The 18,699-nt window shown below is 50.7% G+C and overlaps 1 protein-coding gene and 1 long non-coding RNA gene across 5 annotated transcripts in view; both read left to right on the forward strand.

Moving 5' to 3' along the window:
- The window catches only part of LOC309537026, a 163,954-nt gene extending 156,637 nt beyond the window's left edge, over nt 1-7,317 (forward strand). Inside the window, exon 2 of the long non-coding RNA XR_014221768.1 lies at nt 6,453-7,317. This is a non-coding gene — a long non-coding RNA (uncharacterized lncRNA). The remainder of the gene's footprint in view (nt 1-6,452) is intronic.
- FKRP (fukutin related protein) overlaps nt 1-7,317 on the forward strand; it is an 8,280-nt gene extending 963 nt beyond the window's left edge. For 3 of the 4 annotated variants that reach the window (XM_082231183.1, XM_082231181.1, XM_082231182.1), the window contains exon 2: nt 3,813-7,317. In XM_082231183.1, coding sequence (XP_082087309.1) covers nt 3,905-5,416 — 1,512 coding nt within the window. In that variant the 5' untranslated portion in view covers nt 3,813-3,904 and the 3' untranslated portion in view covers nt 5,417-7,317. Of the gene's footprint in view, nt 1-3,065; nt 3,663-3,812 lie in introns of those variants that run through there. The other variant, XM_082231184.1, reaches the window with a different exon arrangement.
- Nucleotides 7,318-18,699: the final 11,382 nt, after the last annotated feature.

Below are 18,699 nucleotides of genomic sequence, written 5' to 3' on the forward strand. Positions count from 1 at the left end.
CGCGCAACGTCCGCGCGCGGGGCCCCGAATCTAACCCCCCGCCCGTTCGAAAGAGAGCGGGCGAAGTCACCATGGCAACGCGGCCTGCTACCTCGGGGCCTTCGGGAAAAGTCGCCCCCGAGCAGGGCGCCCACCGCCAGCACCGTAGCAACCGGCTGCTGCTGCTGCCGTCATCCCTCCTCCTCCTCCTCCTCGGGAGGATAGACAGGGTGGCAACATACCCTCCCTCCCCCCCGCCCCATGAAGTGAAATTAAATTTAAAAGGACGTGACAGATCTGAGTGGGATTGCATTGGGGGCACGCAGAAGCCTATTTGGGGTGCGGGGCGGGTGTGTGTGAAGGGTAAAGTAGAAGAGGGACGGTGTGGTGTAGTGGTTAGAGGACCCGGACTGTGGCATGGGAGACCAGGGTTCACTGGGAGAGGCCTGGCGAATGAGGGGGTGCCCCTCTCAGCTTACCTCGCAGGGTTCTTGTGAGGATGAAACGGGGAGGAGGACGACTGTGAGCACCTTGGAGGAAAGCTGGGGTGCAGTTGCAAAAGGTAAAGGGACCCCTGACCATTAGCTCCAGTCGTGGCCGACTCTGGGGTTGCGGCGCTCATCTCACTTTACTGGCCGAGGGAGCCGGCGTACAGCTTCCGGGTCATGTGGCCAGCAGGACTAAGCCGCTTCTGGCGAACCAGAGCAGCGCACGGAAACGCCATTTACCTTCCCGCCGGAGTGGTACCTATTTATCTACTTGCACTCTGACGTGCTTTCGAACTGCTAGGTTGGCAGGAGCAGGGACTGAGCAACGGGAGCTCACCCCGTCGCGGGGATTCGAACCGCCGATCTTCTGATCGGCAAGTCCTAGGCTCTGTGGTTTAACCCACAGCGCCACCTGTGTGCAATAAATAAGCCATATAATAAATAAGCAGGTTGTTGCCAAGGAGTGAGGAAGGTGTGCAAGTTCAGCCAAGATGTCCTCTCAGGAGGGGCTGTGGTCAGGGGTGGTTATTTCTGCTGTTGCCACTGTATTAAATGTCATCATCTTTGCCATTTGTTATGGTTATCTTTTAAAGCAACATCCATGCGCACAGTGCTTTGCAGACTAGAAGAGGGCAGGGACGTGCCCCAAAGGTCTCCTGCTCCCTCAGTCTGAATTCATTGCATATTCCTGTCCCTTCCTCTCTGGTCTCCATTGCATTGTGACAACGATTAGACTCGCCACCAGCACCACCATAACATAACAACAGCCGTCCTTCAGAAGCGGTGCTTTCGTTGAGATTCCTGCCTTGCAGGGGGTTGGGCTGGATGACTCTTGGGTTCCCTTCCAACTCTGCAATTCCGTAGTGAATTGATGAGTGCTGCAAGTCCCGTTCCCTTCTTAAAGAATGGTTTGTGAAAAAGGCTGCTGTCAAATAATCTTTAAAGTGCCTATAAACCCTCCATGCTTTCCATGTTTGCTTTCAAAATGATAGCTATCAGGACTCAAGTGTGCCTGAACGACTCCAGATGCCTGGGGGAGTAGGGGTGTCATGACACTCTGCACATACTCAGAGACATTATCTTCCTGCTTCCTCTGCCTGTCTTTGCATGGAAAACAGGAGCTGGGCTCAAGGAAGTGGGGGGGGTCCTGTTATTCTGGGGACCCCACAATTTGCTAAGGGTGCAGCCTGATGTGAATTTCATAGGTGTGTGTATTTTAAAAAAATCATTACTACACACTTCCAGTACACTGGAATAGTACCTGAGCTTGATAAAATGGGGATGGGAAGGACCATGTTTGCTGCCCCTTGATTTCCTTGGAGGACATAAAATAAAATGGCAATGGGAGAAAGTGAAGGGGTATACTCTTGGGGTTAGCATTGGACCAGTGACCAAATTTGTTCCCTGCACCCCATTCATTGAGAATCAAGCCTCCGTCTGCACAGCATAGCAAGATGGTAATGAGTGTTAACTCTGCTATTATGGAAAAGAAACCTGATCTTTTTTGTTTGTGTTTTTTCTCCTCCTGAGTAAGCGGCCTTCCCCCAAAGGAAGCTGTCTTGTCCCAGCCCCCCCCCTTCATTGGTCTACAGAGGGAGGAGGGTTACAGAGCAACGATTGTCCCTTTACAAACACAAGCCTTGATCCCTCCAGGGAAATGAGCAAGCTTGATCTAAATAAGATTAAATAAGGCAGCCCCCTCCTGTTCTCCTGGCCCATCTGCCACGCCAGGAAGATTAGTGGGTTTAAAAATAAATAAAAAAGACATATGTTGAGGGGTTGCACTCATTAGTGCTACTCTTTTGTTGGCTTCCCTGCTGCTGGTGGTTAATGCCCAGCACGAGCCTTGATGCTTGCACACGCCTGAAAGCATGTTGGCATTTTCTGGTGGCGCTACCGTTCTCCAGGCGGCGCTGTTCCCAACACACCTCGCCATTTACCCGGTTTGTGAATACTACTTCTGGCATTTTGCAGTTCTTTTGGAAGGGCTGCTTGCAATTCATTTGCAAAGACTGGCTGTGGAATTCACCAGCCCTCATCCATCTGAATGTGTTCCATCTCATGCCAGGTCACTTGAATCCATATACAGTGTTACCTCGGGTTACATATGCTTCGGGTTACATACGCTTCAGGTTACAGACTCCACTAACTCAGAAATATTACCTAGGATTAAGAACTTTGCTTCAGGATGAGAACAGAAATCGTGCAGCGGCAGTGGGAGGCCCCATTAGCTAAAGTGGTTCTTCAGGTTAAGAACAGACCTCCCAAATGAAATAAGTTCTTAACCCGAGGTACCACTGTATGAAACCAGAGTCTAGATAAGCACTGCATGCTCTGGCCAGCAGAAACAATCCAAAGTCTCAGGCAACTCCCACCGGAGTTGCCAGGGTTTGAATCTCGGAATTCCAGAGCATGGGCTCTGCTACTGAAGTTGTCTCCTATGAATGGCTATGTTCTATTGCTGGAGGCAGTATGCTTCTGGAAACATCACGAGAGGAGAGTGCTTTTATTCTTGGGTCCTGCTTATTTTCTTGGGTCCTGCTTAATTTCGTTGTCCCCGAAGGGGGCAATGACAATAAAGATATTCTTATTCTTATGTGCTTCCCATAGGCATCTGGCTGGCCTGTGTGAGAACAGAATGTTGGACTATGGTGGCCTAATTCAGCAGGGTCCTCTGTTGTTCTTACGTTTTTCTGGATAAAATGGCTCCACAGGTTCCCCATCCTTCATTCAAGAACACTTCTTCTTTGTGGTGGTGGCACGCCACAGTCTGGATTGCCTAGAGCGCTGCATTCTGGGGCGCAACAGTTTGTGTGTGTGTGTGTGTGTGTGTGTGTGTGAGAGAGAGAGAGAGAGAGAGAGAGAGAAGCTAAACTAATTCAGTAATGAAAGGCTGCTGTGTACCCACAGAGTTGGCTGCCCGTTGCTTCTCTGCATGAATTGTTGTTCTGAACTTGCCTCCTATCAAACATTTGTTGTTCTACGGTGCAGAGGAATTCTGTTTCAACTATGCACCAGGTGCAATTGGATCATTGGTCATAAGGAGGAACCACAGAATGACTTGCTCTCAGAACAGCCTTCCCTAAATGTGTCTCCATCTTGACATACGCCCCAGTGCCATGACCCTTGCAGAAACATAGAGATGGGTTTCTCTGCGGGAAGACAGTATGACCCTCTAAAAGGAAATCATTTTAGGTAAAAAGTTTGCTTTTGGTCTCAGAAGTTTGGAGTAATCTATCATGTCCGACTTTTCGTGACCCCATGGACCAGAGCACTATAGCTGATGGTAAAATGGTATTTCCTAAATGTACGATCTTTTGATTATTTCTTCTCCCTGGTTTCCAGGTAAACTAAATTTGGATGGATGAATCTGGAACTGCGAGACACTCCGTGGGCCAGAGACGAGAGCTCTTCCAAACTTGCGTTGCGCTCACAAGATGCGCATCACCTTCTGCCAAGGCGTGCTTGCTGTTGCCATCGCCATAAACCTACTGATCCTTTTCTACATCTCGAGGCTGCAGCAGCGTGTCTTGCACCGCCACAGGGACCGCCCGCACCCCAGTGCCCACCAGCCCCGTGGCCTGCTGAGGTCAGGCGTGACCGTCCTCATCAGGGAGTTTGAAGACTTTGAAAACTACGTCCCCGATGTAGTGCGTCTCTTCGTCAAGCACAAACCCGAGCTGCCCGTCGTGGTGGCGGCAGACCGGTTGCCTTATCCTCCTATGGTTCTCCCCAGCACTCCCAACATCCAGGTCGTCGTTCTCAAGCCGTCCCCTGACCAGCCTGCCCATGTCTCCAGGCCCGAGACCTACGTGAAGACGGAATACGTGGCCCTGGTGCCGGATGGGGTGAGGGTGGATTCCGCATCCCAGCTGGAGCGAATGCTGGAGGAGTTCAAGGCCAGCCAAGCTCAGGTGCAGATGGTGGCGGCGCCAGTGCAGTCGCTAGCTCCCCTCCAGTGCCTGAACCTCAAGGTGAACCTTAAAGAATGGACGGCCGACTACACAGCAGCTCCACCTTCCTCCAAGGTGTGTGCGGCCTTGAAAGGCGAAGCCGTCGTCCTCCTGCGCACCAGGGACCTCTTCAACCTCTCCATGCCCCTGGCCAAGCCCTTGCTGACTTCCCTCTTCATCCAGGCCTCCCTGCGAGGGTGGGCCGTCCGCCTGCTCGACGTTTCCTTCTCGGCGCTCCACCAGCCTCTGCTCACCTCCTCCCACAACCAGTGGAAAGCCGACAACCTGGCCAAGGCCAACCGCCTGCAGCTCTTCCGCGACTTTGGCATCAAGCGGGTGGTCCTGGAGGACGGCAAGGAGCAGTGGTTTGGCTGCAGCAAGGAGACGCCCCGCTGCTTCGGCACCATCCGCGATGACACGCCGGAATACCTCTACCAGAACCGGTGGACGCCGCCTTGCTGCCTCCGAGCCCTGAGGGAGACGGCCAAGTACGTCATCGGCATCCTGGAGGCGTCCGGAGTGCGCTACTGGCTGGAAGGGGGGACGCTCCTGGGAGCCGCCCGCCACCAAGACATCATCCCGTGGGATTACGACGTGGATCTGGGCGTCTACCTGGAAGACATCCCCAACTGCGAGCTGCTCCGGAGTGCAGATTCCGGCTCCATCGTGGACGAGAAGGGCTTTGTCTGGGAGAAAGCCATCGAGGGGGACTTCTACCGGGTGCAGTATAGCGAGCGCAACCACTTGCACGTCGACCTGTGGCCCTTCTACCCCAAGAACGGCGTGATGACCAAGGACACGTGGATGGATCACCGGCAGGACATTGAGTTCCCGGAGCATTTCCTGAAGCCCTTGGTCCCCATCCCGTTTGCCGGCTTCCTGGCTATGGCGCCCAATGATTACTGGAGCTTCCTGGAGCTGAAGTTTGGAGAAGGGGTGATTGAAAACCCAGAATATCCAAACCCAGCTGTGAAGAGCATGGAGAAGGGAAAGTGAAAGAGCCCTGGTGAAGGCCCAAGCCTTAAAAGGAGAGGTGCTCAAGTATCTCAGAGCTGAGAGCTTTCCTTCCTTGAACTCTTGATGCCATGCAAATGATTATGCAGTCAGGTGATTTACCTGCCCGTTACAGGTACCTCGGTGTCTTGTCCATACTGGAGGAGATGTTTGCAACAGCGAATTGTTTCACGGTAGCAGCACTGAATGTACATTCTGTCTTTCTGGATCAGATCAAAGGCCCGTCTAGCCCAGTATTCTGTTTCCGATGGCAGCCAGACAGGTGCGTCTAGGTAGGTCACAGTCAGGGCATGAAGGTAATGGCTCTTTGCTGTTGTTGGTTCCCAGCAGCAGAAGTAGACTACCTTGGTGCTTGAAGGTTTTATTTTGCTGATCCATAGCAAACAGAAGCCTTTGAAAACGGAAAGGCTAGGGAGGACCATTGTTGCAGTGAGTTGCAGCATTGCCTTTCAAAGTACAAGGGTCTCTTACGTCACCCCAGGAAGAAAAATCCCCCCCCCCCGCTGTCGACAGCTGGTTGTTTCAGCAGGAGTCACGCAACAGAGCAAGCAGCTGCAGTGGCTTTCACAAAGCAGTCATTTTCCAGAGAGGTAGCTGTGTTAGACTGTTGCTGCAAAAAAAATCAGTGAGTCTTGTGGAACCTCAAGGACTAGCAAATTCAGTGCGGTCAGTTATTTTGTGACTGAAAAATGAGACTGCTTAGGATTCAGCGTCCGGCTTCCTCAAAACTGTCCAGGAAGAATTTGATAAGGAGATCATACCAACAGCCAAATAAGGAAAGCATTAGAAGCAGGTTCTACAGGAGAAAGTCAGATGCTGAGAATCGGACAGGCAGCTCCTATGAGTACAGGGGTACCTTGGGTTACAGACGCTTCAGGTTACAGACTCCGCTAACCCAGAAATAGTACCTCGGGTTAAGAACTTTGCTTCAGGATAAGAACAGAAATCGTGCTCCGGTGGCGCGGCAGCAGCGGGAGGCCCCATTAGCTAAAGTAGTGCTTCAGGTTAATAGTTTCAGGTTAAGAACGGACCTCCGGAACGAATTAAGTTCTTAACCCGAGGTACCACTGCATATGAAGAGCCTTGCATCCTATTTGTACCACAGTGGCCAAGGCCATCAAGATCCCTCTGGGAAGCAGGCAGAAAGTAGGTAGAAAATAAATGGCCAGGGCTTCAGGAAGGGAAAACAATTAGCACTGCTGGTGTGATACACCCTTTGAAGTCAGACAGAAAGCATTCACAGAGTCATGAATTGCAAATTCTAAGTCCTCATATTCTGCCCATTTACTGGTAGATTGGAATGCAGGAAGCGCCTGTCTCACTGCAGCTGCTGCTCCTCACTGAAGCTAGGCTGGCTGTAGCACGAGGGGGTCAGGTTTTGAGGGGCACCAGTAGACTTTTATTTCAAACAGGATGTGGGGGACTAGATCACACTGTTTTGAATGCGCAAGTGAAGTCAGCGGGGCATACCCCAAAGGAGGTAAGCTGAGGATTGCAGCCGGGCTCTGGCAGCCCTCCTGCAGAGATGCCATTGGTGTAAATGTAGCAAGGAGACAACTGCAGCATAGATGCGAGGATCTTGCCTTGTAGAATTCAGAACTTGGGGGGGGGGTATCCCTCTTTTACCACTGCTTGGTTCTGCTGCTGCAAACTGATCATTTATTGGATGGATTAATTGGATTTTATCTAACATACGTTTAAACCGCCTTGAAGAGGAAAAGCCACCTCAGAGCAGCTTATAAAACAGAACACAGCAAAACATACTTAATAATAATTTATTATTTATACCCTGCCCATCTGGCTGAGTTTCCCCAGCCACTCTGGGCGGCTCCCAATCGAGTGTCAAAAACAAAACAGCATTAAATATTAAAAACTTCCCTAAACAGGACTGCCTTCAGATGTTTTTTAAAAATAGGATACCTGCTTATTTCCTTGACATCGGATGGGAGGGCGTTTCACAGGACGGGCACCACTACCAAGAAGGCCCTTTGTCTGGTTCCCTGTAACCTCACTTCTCGCAATGAGGGAACTGCCAGAAGGCCGTCGGCGCTGGACCTCAGTGTCCGGGCTGAATGATGGGGGTGGAGACGTTCCTTCAGGTATACAGGACCGAGGCTGTTTAGGGCTTTAAAGGTCAGAACCAACACTTTGAATTGTGCTCGGAAACGTACTGGGAGCCAATGCAGATCTCTCTGGACCGGTGTTATATGGTCCTGGCGGCCACTCCCAGTCACCAGTCTAGCTGCCGCATTCTGGATTAGTTGTAGTTTCTGGGTCACCTTCAAAGGTAGCCCCATGTAGAGTGCATTGCAGTAGTCCAAGTGGGAGATAACCAGAGTATGCACCACTCTGGCGAGACAGTCTGTGGGCAGGTAGGGTCTCAGCCTACGTACCACATGGAGCTGGTAAACAGCTGCCCTGGACACAGAATTGACCTGTGTCTCCATGGACAGCTGTGAGACCAAAATGACTCCCAGGCTGCGCACCTGGTCCTTCAGGGGCACAGTTACCCCATTCAGGACCAGGGAGTCCCCCACCCCCACCCACCCCCTGTCCCCCAAAACAGTCCTTCTGTCTTGTCAGGATTCAACCTCAATCTGTTAGCCGCCATCCATCCTCCAACCACCTCCAGGCACTCACACAGGACCTTCACTGCCTTCACTGGTTCTGATTTGAAAGAGAGGTAGAGCTGGGTATCATCCGCATACTGATGAACACTCAGCCCAAACCCCCTGATGATCTCTCCCAGCGGCTTCATATAGATATTAAAAAGCATGGGGGAGAGGACGGAACCCTGAGGCATCCACAAGTGAGAGCCCAGGGGTCTGAACACTCATCCCCCAACACCACTTTCTGGACACGGCCCAGGAGAAAGGAGCAGAACCACTGTAATAAATAAAACCAGCAATGCACTATAAAATACCGGCCTCCAAATGTTAAAATCTGGCGACAAGATATGGCTAAATCCTGCCATCCACCAAGAACCCCTCAAGAGAAGGCCAAGGAAATGGGGATGGGCTGTGGCCTAGTGGGAGAGCACTTGCATTGCATGCAGAAGGTCCCATGTTCAGACCCCTGCCTGAAACCTAGAAGACCTGCTGCTGCCAGTCAGTGTGGACAAGGCTGAGCTACATGGACCAGTCGTCTGATAAGGCATCTTCGTTATGCTCCTAGATGCATCTTCGGAGCTTTCTAAAGTGCCTCTGGTGATGGGCAGCGGCATAGCGTGAGTTGTCAGCACCCGGGGCAACGCAAGTAATTTGCGCCCCCTAACCCGGGGCAAGGCACGTAATTTGCGCCCCCCCCTAACCCCTAACCTGCGAGTTGCCGCTGGCGCTGCTGCCCAAACGACGCCGCTTGCCCGGAGGAGGAGGGGGGCAGAGAGGCGAGGAAAATGCAACGGCCCAGCAGCTGCAGCGGCGGAGGCGGGGCTGTGAGGAGGGGCTGCCTGGCGCGTCCTCCGCGCCGAGCGCTGAGAGCCGCTGCCTGCCGGGCGCCTTTAGCCGGGCGCCGTGAGACATGCGGCTCTGCTACAGCCTGCGCCCGAGGCTCTTCGGCGACTCCGGAGGCAGCGAGCGCGCCCCCCCAGATGTTGCGCCCGGTGCGGCCTGCCCCCCTTGCACCCCCCACGCTACGCCACTGGTGATGGGGTTTGTTGGGTTGAAATAAATGACAGACGAATGACAAGTGTCATATGGGAGGCATCTCCCGAGCATGTGTCGGGGAGTCCCTTTTATTGAATAGTACAGCATTGCCACATATGTGCTTGTTGCTGATTGGTTAACACAAGTACAATGCAAGGGTTGCATATAGGGTTGCATATAGGCATTAATCATCAATAGATTAAAGGTTGGGAAAAGGAACACAGAATTGGACAGGCGTGAAGACCTCATATTAAACAATTACTAGTGATTGATATAGCAAGACTTAAAAGAGCATGACCATCGCATTCTGTAGATGTGGTCAACTATGCATTAAGAACAGGTCAGGGTACAATGTTCCATGAACTCAATGTGAACTAAACATTCTAGGAAGGAATGTTTCAGCTCAGAGCAGTTTGCCAGACTCATGTGCAGAAGGAAAACTTCCCATCAGGGGTTTGCCAGGCCTTCAATGGTGGCCAGATAATCTAGAGACAAGGGGCCGTTGCAAAGACATAACCCCCATAACGTGGGGGTTACGTTCTGAGGCATCACGCCTTTAATAAGTGAAATCACGTACCGTATTTTTCACTCCATAAGGCGCACCTAGTTTTTAGAGGGGGAAATAAAGGGGAAAAAATCTTTTCCTCCCCAGCCCCAAAGAGCAGGAGGGGTTGCATGCGGCTATGGCACAAGCCAAGACAGCGAGTGGGATGGATCCCACTCGCTGTTTTGGCTTCCTCTTTAGCTGCATGCAACCTCTCCCTGCTGGAGGGGCTGTGTGCAGCTATCCCTGAAGCCTTCGGAGCGCAGCACAAGTTCCCGCTGCACTCCTCAGGCTTCGGGTTCCTTTTGCTGAAGCCAGGAGAGCAAGTCTCTCCTGTTTCAGCGAAAGGAACCTGAAGCCTCCAGAACGCAGCGGGAACTCGCGCTGCGCTCCGAAGGCTTCAGGGGGCTATCCCTGAAGCCTGAAAAGCGAGAGGGGTCGGTACGCACCGACGCCTCTCTCCAGGCTTCAGCAAAAGCAACACAAAGCCTCCAGAGCGCGGAGGGAGCGCTCCCTCTGCGCTTCGGAGGCTTCGCATTGCTATCGCTGAAGCCAAGGAGCCTGCATTCGCTCCATAGGACGCACACACATTTCCCCTTAATTTTTGGAGGGGAAAAAGTGCGTCCTATAGAGCGAAAAACACGAAACACATTGAAAAAGCCTGCAAGTACCCCTTTCTTCTTGCCCCTTTCCACGACTTTTTTGTGGCGTTTTCAGGTCAGTTCTGCGTTCAGTGCATATATGTGATCACACATATATTGAGCGTGCATAAATGCGGGGGGGTGCCTGTATACCCTTGCCTGGCAGGGTGGGTGGTGGCAGAGTCGCAACCCACCCATTCCCATAGGAAGAAGACTCATTCTTGCAGTCATTTGTGCAGACACCTCCCTTCCCCTCGCTGAAAGTCGTTGACAGGGCTGGGGTGGGTGGGAGCAGGGTGTTGCATAAATTTCGCCTCGGGGATGCGTTCTATGATTGCAGTGTTATTAAATTTTTGAAAAGAAAGGAAAAAAAACAAACCTTGTGCCACTCACGTTTAACTTGGCAATGCTTCTGTTGGTTTGCTTCTTATACTTAACAGCATTGTAAAAAGTAAAAAAAAAAAATTAACCCTCCTCAGGGGTTGTTGGATTAAGCCAAAGAAAATACCAGAAATGTAGGAAAACTCTAAAGGAAGGAGAAATAACATAAAGAGTCCCATTGTGTTTTTGCTTTTGTTCCAGCCCACTAGTACAGTGGTACCTCGGGTTACATACGCTTCAGGTTACATACACTTCAGGTTACAGACTCTGCTAACCCAGAAATAGTGCTTCAGGTTAAGAACTTTGCTTCAGGATGAGAACAGAAATCGTGCTCCAGTGGCGTGGGAGCAGCAGGAGGCCCCATTAGCTAAAGTGGTGCTTCAGGTTAAGAACAGTTTCAGGTTAAGAACGGACCTCCAGAACGAATTAAGTACTTAACCTGAGGTACCACTGTACTGCCTGGGGAGGGTGGCTAGCGGTTTTGAAGGTGGTCAGCTGTGCAGTTTTGGGCTCTTTGCCCCACCTGCCCACGTGACCCCAGCCCACTCTTCCACAGCATAATCATAGCAATCGTGGGCTTGTCTGGGGCCACGCAGCGTCTGTGGCAGGTGTCTCACTTAGTACGGGTGCCTGTATCTTTGTCCCTCTCCAGTTGTGTGCTAGTGTACCGAAAGTTGTCGTGCAGACAATGGTCACCTTGTTTCACCTCCCTGCAAGCAGTTTCCTTATAGCCGTGACTGCATCGTCACAAGCACAATTTACAAGTTCACATGCACAGCTTGGCAGCCTTCAATCTCCAGGGTCACTTGAGGAGAGGCTTTGTAGCTAATTGCAGACCTTCGACATGAAAGCAAGAGCCCGTATCCTGACTGCCCCGAAGATGAAAGAGCCAGTCTTCAGATTTTCAAACTCACTTTCAACCCGAACCCACGGCACTCAGATTTAATTCTTAAAATGCCTCTGCCCCTCTTTATGTCCTCTGTTTCTCTTCCACCTTTTCCATAAACAACACTGAGGATTGGGGTTGAAAGGGTGGAATCATATAATTGTAGGGTGGGAAGGGACCCCAAGAATCATCTAGGCCAGGGGTCAGCAAACTTTTTCAGCCGGGGGCCAGTCCACTGTCCCTCAGACCTTGAGGGGGGCCGGGCTATATTTTGAAAAAAAATAAAAATGAACAAATTCCTATGCCCCACAAATAACCCAGAGATGCATTTTAAATAAAAGCACACATTCTACTCATGTAAAAACACCAGGCAGGCCCCACAAATAACCCAGAGAAGCATTTTAAGTAAAAGGGCACATTCTACTCATGTAAAAACACGCTGATTCCCAGACACTCCGCGGGCCAGATTTAGAAGGCGATTGGGCCGGATCCAGCCCCCGGGCCTTAGTTTGCCTACCCATGACCCATGCATTGCAGGAATCACAGTGACTGGCATCTATCTGCCCAACCAACCTCTGCTTAAAAACCGCCAAGGAAGGACAGTCCATCACTTCTTGTGGGAGTCTGTTATACTGTCAAACAGCTCTGTCAGAAAGTTCTTCCAGATGCTTGGTGGAAATCTCCTTTCATGTAACTTGAATTCGGAAGGGAAACAGAGAACTCTAATGTAGAATTATTACCTGCGCCAAACTAGATTTCCTGGGATATCTTGGATGAAGGGCCATGGCAGTGAAACTATAATAGACCCAGTTTATGGTATTGACAATCCTGCACTTTCAAATTTTCTTTTTGCACACGTTTGGGTGTCGGTAATTCTGGCGTCATGAGACTCTAATGCCTTGTGGACCTTTGGTTTATTCATGTTAATGATGCTCGCCTAGTGTTCTTCAGAAAGCGGAAGAGATATTTTGAAATCAAATGTCCCCTGTAGACAACATAGATGTTCCCCCACCCACTTCACACCACAGAAGCAGGAAAACCAAAGCGGATGCCTGCTTTCCAGGACCTGAGATTTCAGCTGATAATCTGCCCTCCCAATTACTGCCGCCTCTGAAGTTTACCCTCTCCCAATAATCCTAGGCAGGTTACCTTTCAGCAAATGTATCTGTGGCTTGCATTTACCACATAAATTGTGTACAGAGAAGATGGAAGGCAGCAGTAAGGAAAGAAACAAGCCGGTGAGAAAGGAAACATCATTGCTGTTGCAGGAAACAGACGGGCCTGAAAAGGAAGTGGGTTTTCCCTGAGCTGGAAGTGAAAATGGGCAGGGAGGGCTGCAGTTCCCTTCCAGCCAAGGACTAGATTTCTACAGATGCAATCTGGGATCTAATCCTTAGCTAAACGTCACAGCTCAGAGTTAACGTTAGGGGGTAGACCTAGAACAAGCTTCCTTAACCTCGGCCCGCCAGATGTTTTTGGCTTGCAACTCCCATGATCCCTAGCTAGCAGGACCAGTGGTCAGGGATGATGGGAATTGTAGTCCAAAACATCTGGAGGGCCGAGGTTGAGGAAGCCTGATCTAGAACAGGGGTCAGCAACCTTTTTCAGCCATGGGCCGATCTACCGTCCCTCAGACCATGTGGGGGGCCGGACTATATTTTTTTTTGGGGGGGGGGACGAATTCCTATGCCCCACAAATAACCCAGAGGTGCATTTTAAATAAAAGGACACATTCTGAAAATGATGGTTTTATAGAAAATGATGGTTTTGTTTTTTCTTTTTTATTGCTGTTTTTGTCTTTTTCCCCCTGTAATTTTGTCTTTTTTCTTTTCTTTGTGATTTTAAAAATTCTTTTTTCAATAAATATCATTTAAAAAATAAATCAATAAAAGGACACATTCTGCTCATTTAAAAACACTAGGCAGGCCCCACAAATAACCCAGAGATGCATTTTAAATAAAAGGACATATTCTACTCATGTAAAAACACGCTGATTCCCGGACAATCCGTGGGCTGGATTGAGAAGGTGATTGGGCGCATCCGGCCCCCGGGCCTTAGGTCATCTGCCCCTGATCTAGAGAGCATCTCTGCCTCACCTGTTGCCCAGCTTTTTGCTAGGTTGTGTGAAGTTTTTGCCAGAAGAGGGCAGCAGCAGCCTGCCCTCAAACTTCCTTAGAAGACAGTGTCCCAAAACACTGAAGCTACAAACCTCCCCTCTTCCAGCCTGCCAGCTGCCATCACCCTCGCAAGATCCAGTTTCACTGGATGGGCCTAAGATTAAGGACAGACAAAAAAGTCTGTCCATGCCTAGTTAAAGAGGTAGTGATGGCTGCCAAACTGGATAATAATAATAATTTATTATTCGTACCCCGCCCCCAGCCACTCTGGGCGGCTTCCACAGAGACAAAAAATACACTAAAATGTCACACATTAAAAACTTCCCTGAACAGGGCTGCCTTAAGATGTCTTCTGAATGTCAGGTGGTTGTTTGACATCTGATGGGAGGGCATTCCTCAGGGCGGGCGCCACTACCGAGAAGGCCCTCTCCCTGGTTCCCTGTAGCTTTGCTTCTCGCAATGAGGGAACCGCCAGAAGGCCCTTGGCGCTGGACCTCAGCGTCCGGGCAGAACGATGGGGGTGGAGATGCTCCTTCAGGTATACTGGGCCAAGGCCGTTTAGGGCTTTAAAGGACAGCACTAACACTTTGAATTGTGCTCGGAAACGTACTGGGAGCCAATGTAGGTCTTTCAAGACAGGTGTTATGTGGTCTCGGCGGCTGCCCTCAGTCACCAGTTAAGCTGCTGCATTCTGGATTAGTTGTAGTTTCCGGGTCACCTTCAAAGGTAGCCCCACGTAGAGCGCATGGCAGTAGTCCAAGCGGGAGATAACCAGAGCATGCACCACTCTGGCGAGACCGTCTGCGGGCAGGTAGGGCCTCATCCTGCATACCAGGTGGAGCTGGGGGACAGCTGCCCTGGACACAGAATTGACCTGCGCCTCCATGGACAGCTGTGAGTCCAACATGACTCCCAGGTTTCGCACCTGGTCCTTCAGGGGCACAGTTACCCCATTCAGGACCAGGGAGTCCCCCACATCAGCCCGCCCCGTCCCCCAAGTCCTCTTGGATGGCTTTAAAGGAGGGTTAGAGAAATTCATGGAGGATCTTTTGCTATCAATGGCTACTAGTCACAACGGTTATGCTTTGCATTAGCAGTGGGAGCTGTTAGGCTTCTGAATATCAGTATCTGGAAACTGCAGAAGGGGGAAGGGCTGTTGTATCAGAGTCCTGCTTGCAGGCTTTCCACAGGCCTCTGGTTGGCCACTGTGAGAACAGGATACTGCCCTAGATGGGTCGCTGGCCTGATCCTGCAAATCTTTCCTTGTCTTCAGAATTTGCATGAGACTCCAGATTTCTAAAATGAGAAGGGTTGAGTTTCAGCTCGATCACTGAAATTCTTTATGCCCATTGCAGCTGTACACAAGGCAAATTGTAGTGAGTCACTGCTAGGAGGGGCAATAAATTCCTGAATGTTGTTTGGAAAGCCACACAGCGCTGTTTGGGAGATTAATTTAGCTTGTGAATAAGTCCTCTTGCTGTCAGGGGGCGGGATATAATTCGGAGCAAACGTGCATGGGATTGGGCGACACTTAAATGAGGCAAAACCCCATGCGATTGTTCTCCGGCAGCAGATTTTGCATCAGTTTTATGGTTTATGTAAAACTATCCATGTGAGCTTTTGTTCTTCTTCTGAGTATTTCAACACAAATCAACAGCTAATCCCCGTTTCTGGGCGACAGTCACACAATTGCCAAAGGCACAATAACTGCATTGCCAGAATGTGTTTGTTTTGTTTTGTACGACACTCAAACCACAGAGCCTAGGACTTGCCGATCAGAAGGTCGGCGGTTCGAATCCCCAAGACGGGGTGAGCTCCCATTGCTCAGTCCCTGCTCCTCCCAACCTAGCAGTTTGAAAGGACATCAAAGCGCAAGTAGATAAATAGGTACCGCTCTGGCGGGAAGGTAAACGGCGTTTCCGTGCGCTGCTCTGGTTTCGCCAGAAGCGGCTTAGTCATGCTGGCCACAAGACCCGGAAGCTGCACGTCGGCTCCCTCGGCCAGTAAAGCGAGATGAGCGCCACAACCCCAGAGTCGGCCACGACTGGACCTAATGGTCAGGGGTCCCTTTACCTCTTACAGGGTAGCTTATAGCATGGCCCTCCCAATGCCATGGGACTCCAGCTCTCATCATCCCTGACTACGGACAGTCTAGGAAATGGCTACAAAACAACAGGGAGTTTATCATGTCAAACCATTATTCCTCCTAGCCCAGCACTCTTGATGTCTGGCTGTCAACAAGGGAAGGCCCATGGCTCAGAGCAACTGTTTTGCATGCAGGTTCAATCCTCTGTATCCCCAGATAGGGTTGGGAGATCCTTGCCTGCAGAGCTGCTGCCAGTCCGTGAAGACAATACTAAGCCAAATAGACCCAACAGTCTGACAATATAAGGCAGCTTCCTATCATTCCCAAGCTCTGGCACAGAGGTCTGTCTTTGCTTTAACTAGGCTCTTCCCTTGGGAGTAATAAACGGAAATCTGCCCTTATTCCCTTATGGGGGACACAAGAGCCCTTATAGAGTCCTTTGTAGGTTCTCCATCGGTCAGAGAAAAGAACAGAGGCCAACCAGAGAATATTGAGAAGCAAAGCAGCTCGTAAGCCTGATCTTTATTGAACTGTTGCAACAGGGTGCCCCCTTCACACGCAGGAGAAGGAGGAGGACCCAGAACCCAGTTGTGCCCACTCCCTGGAGTCCAAGACCATCCGCCAGACACATCATACCTACATCACAGAAAGGGCGGTCTACAGCAGAAATCTGAGTGCCTTGTTTATCTCCTGTCGTCGTTTGTCTCCTGTGGCAGGTTACCTGTGAATGCTTACTTGATTGGATACCCTGGGGAGCCTGGCCGGTCTTTTGTAGTGACAAATACTTAGTTCCTGAGCCAGGTCAAGGCTCACCCTATTCATAGACATACCCTTAAGACAGAATTTGTGAAGGAAAAGACAATGGGGAGGCTTTTCCATTTTCCTTGACCTTGCAGAGAAATCATTTGGTCAGTTTGGGAGCCAAAATGGCTCCAGGACTGCCCTCCTGTGCTGCCTCAGACATGTGACCCATACATTTATGTATGTGTTTGCCTGGCAAATCCATGAACATTTTATATATGTAAAGGTAAAGGGACCCCTGACCATTAGGTCCAGTTGTGCCCGACTCTGGGGCTGCGGTGCTCATCTTGCTTTATTGGCTGAGGGAGCCAGCATACAGCTTCCGGGTCATGTGGCCAGCATGACTAAGCCGCTTCTGGCGAACCAGAGCAGCGCACGGAAACACCGTTTACCTTCCCGCCGGAGTGGTACCTAATTATCTACTTGCACTTCGATGTGCTTTTGAACTGCTAGGTTGGCAGGAGCAGGGACCGAGCAACGGGAGCTCACCCTGTCGTGGGGATTCGAACCGCCGACCTTCTGATCGGCAAGTCCTAGGCTCTGTGGTTTAACCCACAGCGCCACCTGCGTAAAAGACCTTAATTTTTTATTTCATGGGAAATAAAAACTGCAGCCTCGCAGCCAAGCAGTGTCGGGCCTGTTCCTCCCCAGCCAAACCTCCCTCTCCCTTTGTGCACACAGCTTCCCCTTGTTACACACCCAGCCGTTTGGGTGTGTCGTGTATGTGCCAGGTGCTTCAACCTTGCCAGGTACCAAAAGGGCAGAGTGGGAAGCAAGCTTCAGCAAGTCAACAGAGGACAGAAGACCGTGTTCCCTTAAGGTCTGTTTTTCCTTGTACCTCAAGCCCTGTGTTTCTTTGTTCAGAGGCTGGCGAGCACCCAGGAACTGCACCCACGCAGCTATTCAGCCCAGGCACGAGCAGCTTCTCAGAGTTTGCCGGGGCAGGCCAGGATTTGCAGGATACCTGAACTCGCCTTGAGCCTAATGCAGCCCGCAGAGACAGAAGGCGCCCCTTGGCTTTCATGCAGTTGACTGTGGTTCCGACTTCCACAAAGAGAAAACTTGCCACCGGAAAAATGTAGCTACAGTCAGGAGCACATGATGTGGCTTGCAATGTTCCCCTTCAGTATTTGGAATGAAGATACAGGAGAGATTGTTGTTGTTTAGTTGTGTCCGGGTCTTTGTGACCCCCTGGACCAGAACACACCAGGCACTCCTGTCTTCCACTGCCTCCCGCAGTTTGGTCAAACTCTTGTTGGTAGCTTTGAGAACACTGTCCAACCATCTCCTCCTCTGTCGTCCCCTTCTCCTTGTGCCCTCCATCTTTCCCAGCATCAGGGTCTTTTCCAGGGAGTCTTTCTCTTCTCATGAGGTGGCCAAAGTATTGGAGCCTCAGCTTCAGGATCTGTCCTTCCAGTGAGCACTCAGGGCTGATTTCCTTCAGAATGGAGAGGTTTGATCTTCTTGCAGTCCATGGGACTCTCCAGAGTCTCCTCCAGCACCAGAATTCAAAAGCATCCATTCTTTGGTGATCAGCCTTCTTTATGGTCCAGCTCTCACTTCCATACATCACTACTGGGAAAACCATAGCTTTAACTATACGGACCTTTGTTGGCAAGGAGATGTCTCTGCTTTTTTAAAAAAAGCAGAGACATCACAGGAGAGATACAGATGCCCAAGTCTTGGTCCTGATGCAACAAGAAAAGCAAGCCTCTCGCGGCAGGCAGGCAGGCAGCTTTAAAGCACACAATTAAGAGCCTGCCAGATCAGGTGGGCACCTATTCCAGAATCCTGGGCTCACCATGGCCAACCACATGTCTGTGGGAAACCCACAAATAGGACCCGAGTGCAGGAACACTATCTCCCTTCCACGGTGGCATCCAGTCCAGGGGCCTCAGTTTGGCGGCAGAGCATCTCTCTGCCTGACACTTTGGAGAAGGTAAAGGACCCCTCGACGGTTAAGTCCATTCAAAGGCGACTATGGGGTTGTCCGTATAGTTAAAGCTATGGTTTTCCCAGTAGTGATGTATGGAAGTGAGAGCTAGACCATAAAGAAGGCTGATCGCCGAAAAATTGATTGTTTTGAATTATGGTGTTGGAGGAGACTCTTGAGAGTCCCATGGACTGCAAGAAGATGAAACCTATCTGTTCTGAAGGAAATCAGC

The sequence above is a fragment of the Podarcis vaucheri genome, assembly GCF_965113315.1.
Source record: "Podarcis vaucheri genome assembly, chromosome: 7".
In the NCBI taxonomy this organism is placed as follows: Eukaryota; Metazoa; Chordata; class Lepidosauria; order Squamata; family Lacertidae; genus Podarcis; species Podarcis vaucheri.